Raw genomic sequence first — 9099 nt, forward strand, 5'->3', positions numbered from 1 at the left:
CAAGTTGCATTCGCCTTCTGTTCTCACGCAGACCCTTTGTGTGGCTCAATCCACAATCTATGGTTTAAGATTTACTTTATAAACCATCTCTGAATGTTGACCAGCAGAAAGGAATGTGTTGCTTTGCTGTGACGCTTTATAAATATGGTTTTTCATTAGCAGGAAACTAATGTGTGATCTTTTTGCACACACATTGTTCAAGTGCTTGGAGTCCAAGTTGTACAAAGGAAAAATCAGCGCTTTGTACAGCAGAGAGGTCTGATCAGATTCCCTGATGTGGCTGCGCTCTCTTCCAGCAAACACACTTGACTTGGTTTGTGCACTTGAAGCTGCTGAGGAATCTCTCCCCTGTGACATGGTTGTATCTCATTCACTGTCATATGTGCCCTACAAGATTGAATCACCCCATCTTATCACAGTCCAACTCCATGTGGTTTTTGAAGGCTATACATGTTTTTTTCACTCTTATAGGATTGTTCAGCTTTCTATAGTTCCCCGCCAGCTGATGGTTTATTCATGAATTATGCGTGAGCCTGTCTGAGAAGAGGGTTTTTTTGTGGCTTTGTTATGTACAAGAGTGCAGCCTGGTTAGCGCTCTTCTGTCCGAACGTGTCCGAGCCCAAGAGAAAACTAATCTACAGGGACTTGCAATGTTAAAGAAGATAGCCTTGCCAATGTGACCAAACCCGAACCCCAATATAATTTCAATAGTTTTGTCTGATCCCTTTCCAACCTGATGTGTCCCAACAGATCCCTATGGACTCAGTCTCCACAGTCTAAAATGTACACATTGTTGGAACACAATAAACAGAACTTGACACTCTGAGGCTGAAATGTTGAAAGCAAGATTTAAAAAACTGATGGGACATTATAGCAGCTTAACTCCAGTCCCCACTTCGTTTGCCCCTGTCTTTTATTCCTCATTACTGTAACCTGCTAGGTGCAATCTTCAGTTCAGGTCATAGTGACAGTGCAGTGATGCCCTAAAAAGACAGTCTCAATGGAGATATTGTTTGTTTTCATTTGAGGATTCCAATAGAATCAATAGTTTCAGAATTCAGAGGTTATTATTCTTCCCATGTGAAAATGTATGTTCAGCTCAGAGTCTTGGTTTTTGCTCTTCCAGATGGGTTCAGAGTCGGGTGTCTGTGTTCACAATCTCCTGATGGACTCTGCTGAGAGTTGTGTCACTGCATTAATGAGGCCGTATTTCCCAAGCAATGGGTTCAAGGGTTTGAAGTATTTTTGCACTGAACTCAAGACATGGATCTGAGGCATTCATCAACATCTCTGGGAATGTGCAGAGATGTGGAGACTAGTATGCCATATTTTTGACTTCAGTCCTTTAAGCACGATGTATTGAGAATCCTCAATGCAATTATCAAGACGAAACCACAAGCAGTGCATGGCAACAGTACAATACAGATAGTTCACAGTTGCATAACGTTTTATTTCCTTTAATAATCTCACTCATTGAGTGTTTAGTTTTATTTTTTTTTCTGTGCTTTTCCCTGATACACCTGTGTCTTTATACTCTTTAACAATTTGTTTTCATATGTCATACAGCGACATCAGTGATTTAATCGTTATTCATGTGCAGTGTCTTGTGCGATTGAGCTTAAATGCATGTAACATTTTAATTAGTAGGTTTTAAAGCTTCTTTTTGGAAGACGTCTTCACTGTTGAAAAGAATATTGGATTTTAGCTGAGAGGACTGAAAATGCCGGGAAAGGCGCTTGACTTGTGAAAACGAAGAACTGAGCGGAAGTCCATTTCCCTTTTGTTTCTTCTGTCAACAAATGTTATGCTCTAATAGTAAATACTTTAATTTAATCTGTTGAATGAAATGAAATTTTAAACCGAAACTGAGCACCGTGGCAGTAAGATTATACAACTGCACAGAGCGAAGTGAGCAGATGAAAAGCTCTATCTACTTTGATCAAAACGATTCAAAGGGCTATTTCTCCAGTGAATCATATTCTTGAGACTTCCCACTGCTCTGTGATTTCATTTTAACGCCGCAGAGTTACGATTGAGGAAAGGCGGAGGCTGTCACCAAGCTAAAGGTTTAATTTGAAGCCTTGAAAAGCTTTTGTGGTAATCACGTCAAACTACAGCCTCTAGTGAAGCACCCCCATTATTCTTCTGACCGAGGGCAAGACAGTTGCTGCCTCCGAGATATTTGTGCCATGCAAATGTGCTGCATGTTGGCTTTTTCTCTTTCGGCTGTTTAGCACATGCAATAGAGTAAAAAATTCACGAGATGAAGGCAGGTGTGCCGTGAGTGTAACTTAACCACATTCTGTGTCTCTTGAGCTTAGGGGAAAAGGTAGATAAACTAGCTGAGTACAGCTAGAAAGCATCAGATGTTCAGATTAGTCCGATGAATCATGAAAAGCTTTAATTATTAATTCTTTAATGCCCTCATAAAGTCCCCTGGTAAGACAGGATAGCTTTGATAAGATTTGTAGCATGGTAGGTTCATGGTCGAGCTGTGGAGCTACACTTGTCAAACCTCTGCACTAAAGTCATTGCTTGTGATGCATTGGGTCTCAGTGTAGAAGAACACATTTTCTTCTGCTCAAGGGCAAGAGAGAGGATTACTGTCGCAGCTGCTGACTAAATGCAATAAGCTTGTTGCTAAATACTTTTCAGCTTCTTAGCCTTCAGGGTAAATGTGAATACAAATCATATTAAGTGCAGAATGGGCCTTTCGAGTGAATGTCAGAGTAGATGAGGGTCTCCATTGTTCAAAAATTTAGAATTAATTCACAAGAACCAAATGCACTCAGGTAAGTATAGTGGTGAAATCACATTTACTAGAAATACTCACAATGCCTGAGAACAGGTGAATTGTACTAATTGACAAAATGAAGAAACTAGGAAAGCAATCAGTAGGGTTAGGGTTAGGGGGTTAGGGGCTAGAACATACCTCCTACCAGAAAGGTATTTTGTTAGGTCAGTGTCCTTGACCTTTGACCACCAACCTAAACCAATAAATAAACCTTCGACCAATAAAATCCACGAGCCCGACTGAATGATGGTACCAAATTTGAAGAAATTCCCTCAAGGTGTTATTGAGATAGCGCGTTCACAAGAATGGGACAGATGGACGACCCGAGAACATAATGCCTCCGGCCACCGGCTTTTGCCAGCAAAGAGGAATAAATAGCTGCAGAGAAACAAAACAATGCAAATGTGGTTGTGCTGCACCAACAGTGCAGCCTCTTGTTAAAATAAATTGCCAGTTAATAGGAACCAGACATGTTTATTTATGTAGACAAGGCTCCTGAAGACACCATCGCTTTACTGAATATAATACAGACACGCAGGTTGATGCCCTTGGCGATCCTCTGCACACTGAAACGTAGCTGTGGGATTCGATGTGACATGAAATGGGATTGGAGTAGTCTGCATTTCTAGAAAGTAGTTAGCTCTCCAGCCACTGCCAAAGTCCTGCCGCAGCCTGCAGCATTACTGCAGGCATTTCTTTTGTGATTCAATATGCTAATGTCTTCGTCATCACCGAAGTTCATCACAAGCTCCGAAGCTCTTTGCTTTGATTTTTTTGTTAGTCACTGCTTTGGCGAATGACAATGCACAAAAACATGGTGGGTGATCTCAGGCCGAGAGGTTACACGTACAGCATTTTTATGAGGTGACAGACCTACAAGAACTACGATGTTCAATAGTGCCTGTAGTATCTAGTCTTGGAATTCAGTCAATCATTTCATGTCAGTTATAGGATGGGGCTACGGGTTAGGGGTTATTAGATTGAAAAAATGTCAAACTGTTTTTTCTTCTTCTAATTTTGGCCATGTCGTTTTTTAATGTCTAGAATGTGAACCCTTATGAGGCACTGGTTTTGTGTTGGTTAAGAACTTATTTTCATGCATTATTTTGGTTTGTACCTCACATATTAGTTCGGTTGTGTTGTTAAACATCAGGTTGTGGGTGGCGTTTGTAGTATCACAGAAAGAAGTGTTTCTTTGTTAGTGGGGATTGCGAGGCGTTGTGTTTCCATCAGTTGTGCCAGTGTTTTGTTTTATGGCTTTATGATTTGTAACCACCCGCGGCCCTCGTCGCCTCACTTCACTCCTGATTTGTTTGTTTGCTCCGTTAATGTTCATTGAACACACGACCGCTTATTTTGCCTTTTCCATCACCGGCGGTTGTTGCTTCCCTCGTTTCTTTTGTCTATAAACACCTGCAGGGCTGTAACATAAAACATTTTTTTTGTACTCTCAGATGAATATTATTACACAGATGTTGAGATGGAAAACTACATGACTTTCAACTACATTCCTAAATATGATGAGTTACTAATGAGTGCGATGAATAGTACACACAAATAATGATGGTGATAATGCTTGTGGTGCAGGCACTACATTCTGCATGAAACACAAAAGTACAGGTTTAAGGGAATCCACCTCCCTCCATTAACATCTGTAATCACATGTCACAAGTGAGAAACTGCGTCAATTCTGACCCCTCCACACGAATGGCTTTGAATAGCAAAGACAGGTATGATGGATGCCTCTAATTACAGTCACGCCACACAATTATCTTTTCTTCTATTGTGTGCTGGCAGTTCACATACAGAGAAGTCTTTCAAAACTTTATTTCTGCAGCTTTGGCCGTCACGGGTAACAATTCAATTTTTTGGGGATGATGTAACAATGCGAGAACCACAAGCTAAAAATATGAGCTGAGAGATGATGACGCTTAAACAAAACACCACCAAGTTTTAAAAGCGCTTATAGCCACTAAAGCATTTGAAAGCATACTGGCCTCCTACAAAACACAATGCAACATAGAGAAATGGTACAAATGATTTTTGAATGCATTTTCATGTAAGTTTACAAATTGCTGCTGTAAAAAAAACAACTACAGCATGTGTCTTCATAAAGTACAACAGACTTCTACACTGTAAAAAGCAGAAGACACTCAGCAGAAATTACATGAACACTGATGTAAACATTACATGGGGCTGATATACGTTTTGTCAACCGAACATAGCTATTTCATATTATATACATATTATATACAGAGTTAATAATTAGGTAGAAATAATTACTCTACTTACAGTGTAGTTGACCATGTTAACAAGATATTGAATTTTCCCTCATCTTCCAGCCATCTGTCACTTTTTTATACATGTTAGCCATTTTTAATATGTTTCGACACAAACCAATGCACAAGATCCAGGTTTTTGTCAAGACTCTAACATTGAGATACACTTGGGCTTCCTGTTCATGACCAAATCTATAAATATATACATTTTCAAATTCTTTCTGGGCTGGACCAGGCAGCATTTTTGAAGAAATGTGGCATCATCAATTGAAAGTACAACATTTTTCCAAATGGAACGAAGAAACAATATGTTTTCAGTTGAAATTACACGACATGTCTTTCTAACAAACAGCAACGGAGCGAGTGAACTAGACCTAACCCTTATGAGTTCTCAAATCTTTTGATATTTCCCTCAGCTAGCATGGTAACTGTCAGATCAATGGAATTATTTTAGAATCTGGCATATAAGCAGTTTAAAACTCAAAGAAATTGAGCGATACTGAGCTTTTTTTTTATATTCCCTGAACCATGATCCAGTTTAGAACATTTTCATTAGGAGACAGGAACAGTTTTGTGTAGGCTTGCTCGTTCACATCGGTTTTGTCCTTCACTATGGTAAACCGCACTGTTTCCTGTGACTTGAGAGCCTTTAGGTTTGAACTGTGGCACTGCAAGAAATGTGGTGTTAAACTTCAATGCGTGATTTGTTGAGTTATAGGTTAAGTTTTCATAAGCAGCATCGTAACACTTATGCTGCAGTGACAGTTTCAGTTGATGAGTGCTTTGCCCACCTGCACTTCCTCCACTCAGACGATTCTTTATTTAGCTGATGCACCTGTTCGTAGTGGAAGTTGATGACAGCTGACAGATGCAGTGACTCAGAATGAGAGACTTGTTCCGTCCACCATGCCACCCTCCCATGTCCTCCAAGATAACCCCTTAAGTTAAGTTGTAAAATTGGTCTCATTCTTCACCCTCGCCTCCCCATCTTCTGCCTCGGCTTCAACAACCACAACGCCATTGCCGAGTGGCGCATCACTCAGGGTGCTGCGGAGCGTCACCCGGGTGACACTGAGAGAGTATTTCCTGGGAGCGACGTGAAGTGGCCGATGGCACATGACCTCCTTGAACATTTCTCTAAAGCGGGTGGACATGAGGTTGTAGAGGATCGGGTTGACGGCTGAGCTGAGGTAGAAAAACACACCGGAGATGATGTGTACATACTGGAAGATCTCCAGGTGGTTTTCGGTCCAGTCATGGATGAAACTCCACATGAGGCGGTCAGTGTGAAAGGGGGCCCAGCAGATCGTAAAAACCACCACGAGCACAACTAGAACAAACAGAAAAAGCAAGAAGAAAAGTCAATGGGAGACACAGTTAGACAGGATTTTAAAGGCCATTAATGGATGTTCCAGACATGCTCCCTCTGTTCTCGGTCAAATTGTCCCTCTGTGGGCTGTGAGTCAGTGAGGCAGAAAAAAGCTCTGCACTGAAACCACAGCCTTTGATTTAGTTTGATCAGTATTAAATACATTTTTAGACTCATAAGTCAATCAATCAATTAATCACATTTAAACTATATTTATTATAATGGCAAACTAAATCTTTGAAGTCCTTACTCATATCATCTTGGTTCCTTGTACTAATCGCTTAACTAGGTCTTCGTTTTGCGCTCAGAAAATACTTTCACATACGCCTCAAGCACCAAAGGCTGAATAAAAAGTATGCATGAAGATCACAGAGGAGTCTACATTTTCACCTTTGTCATTTTGGCTTGAAAAGTAATTGTTTCTTTTTACTTTGGGTAGACATTTCTGTCTGAGTTCTTGAATTAAAGAAAGGTAAACAAAAATGACTTTTATTTTAAGTTTGAAAGTTTTAAAGGTGTGGGGAACCAGTGCTTGTTGGGAGCCAATGGAAAGTCAACAGGCTTAGCCAGAGGAAATTTCAAGCAGTTATATTACCTTAGCTAGCTTTCTTAACACATCCATAAAAAGGGTTCCAACAATCAAGCATCTGATCTTTAAAATTCCTAAATATTGTTATTGAACAAAGACAGCAGATAAAGAAGAAAATCGATGGTTTTGATAGATAAAGACAGTTTGTTACTCACACAACATTTTCGTGACCTGCCGGCGACGTGCCTTCTGCTGCTGTGTGCGGATGTTACAGAAGCTGTCCTGTCCAAAGCCCGTCTTGGCCTCCCGTGCCTGATGCATCTTCTCTTGCTTCAGCTGCAGCCCGATCAGCAGGTAGAGAACGCTGATGATGAGCATGGGCAGAACGAAAAACAGCAGAGTGGTCACCTGGATGGTCAGATTGTACATCCACAGTGGTTTCACCAGGGTACAGATCGCGGAGTCGGGGATTTCCACATTTTCGTTCCCAGCTTTGCCGATGGAGCGACTGTAAAGGCTGGCGATCCCATGCAGACTGGTGTTTGGAACCGCACACATCACTGACACACCCCACACCGTGAGGATGACCCGTTTGGCGTGAGTGCGTGTCACGACGTACTTTGCGCGCAGCGGGTGCACCACAGCAATGTAGCGCTCCACACTCAGTGCCGTCACGTTGAGGATCGATGCCAGGCATACGGTCTCGAATAGGAAGGTTTTGAAGTAGCAACCTCCCTTCCCCAGGAGAAAGGGGTAGTTGTGCCACAGCTCATACAGCTCCAGCGGCATGCCAAGCAGCAGCACCAGCAGGTCTGACACCGCCAGGCTGAACAGATAGTAGTTTGTTGGCGTCCACATCACCTTGTTGCGTGCAATGACAATGCAGGTCAGCACATTCCCCAAGACGCCTACCAGAAAGATCAGCAGGTAGATGAGACAGACCGGGAGGAACACCGTTGATCGACGAGGACCCAGATATTTTTCCAGGTAGCCTGCCAAGCATGCATCGTCCAGATCGATGCTGCTGCCATTCATGCCAGGGGTCAGATTGGTACACTTTTCCCCAAGGGGACAAAGCCACCCTCCTTTTTCAGCCATTAGATCAAGAGAACAGTTGGAAGTGGCCATCCTGCTTGATTAGTCACAGTGGAGTCGCAATCTGAGGGAAAGAAACAAAGATTCATCTGTGTTAAATTGGTACAGACACACAAAATTAACGATGGTGGACGGTAATCACATTCAGACAAAACTTCAAATTAAACCATTAATTTCTACAGATGAGTGGTTTTCAATCATAGTTGAATAGGAATCAAATCTTTGTTAAGGAGCTTGGGTGCCATCATCAAATTAGGAAAGAGTTGTCTCACATCTTGACAGTCATCATTCTCCATCACATATTTCAACTCTGAATTGGAGTAGCTGTGACAGCTGTTTCTACCAATGAGATCTGAACATAAGACATGAGTGATTGAAAGATCTTGAATTGCCATCTGTTTCCCGCCCTTTGGTTTGAGCTCAACCCCATCACAAAGTCTGCCTCTGTGATTCAATCAACTCAATCATGCAGATACGTGTTGAAACTGAATGGTGACCTCATGAAAGCCACTATGCTTTACAAATCAACCAACCAGACTAATCTGCCTTGACAGAAGCTACTGTATACTGGGAGGCTATTATTGATTATTATTGTCTGTCTGTCTGTCTGTTAGCACATTACTCAAAAGCTATAGAACCAATTTTCATGAAATTTCGTGGAGGGGTGGGGCATGCAACGAAGAATCCATTCCATTTCGCAGTAGATCTGGATAAACTGTTGGATGCAGGATTTTCCTTTTTTTCACCTTATACATGGCAAGAAAGGGCACTAATGTTGGCGGATGTACACACTCTCTTAACACTATATTATCCGTACTGACACCTATAAGGAAGCACTGAAGTTTGCACTTACTGGAGGTGTAATTTTTGTAATAGTTGCTCTAATGAATATATTTTGAGTTGCAACAAATGGGATGACTATAAGCAATTTGACAGGGGAGCGTGTTGTCATTCTCCGACAGAAAATAAGTCATTCCCGAACACGGTGACGAATAAAGCTTCTGAAGAGCCAGATACAGTATATTAATAGGAA

At 41.5% G+C, this 9099-nt stretch overlaps 1 protein-coding gene across 1 annotated transcript; it reads right to left on the reverse strand.

Annotated features, from left to right (window-relative positions):
- Positions 1-6017: 6017 nt before the first annotated feature.
- nmur1a (neuromedin U receptor 1a) lies at positions 6018-8099 on the reverse strand. Its single transcript, XM_053431116.1, has 2 exons — positions 7187-8099; positions 6018-6403 (listed from the first exon to the last, which is right to left on the reverse strand). Exons 1-2 carry the CDS (start codon positions 8097-8099, stop codon positions 6018-6020), a joined length of 1299 nt encoding a protein of 432 aa, XP_053287091.1.
- Between the last annotated feature and the right edge of the window lie 1000 nt (positions 8100-9099).

The sequence above is a fragment of the Pleuronectes platessa genome, chromosome 9, assembly GCF_947347685.1.
Source record: "Pleuronectes platessa chromosome 9, fPlePla1.1, whole genome shotgun sequence".
NCBI lineage: Eukaryota > Metazoa > Chordata > Actinopteri > Pleuronectiformes > Pleuronectidae > Pleuronectes > Pleuronectes platessa.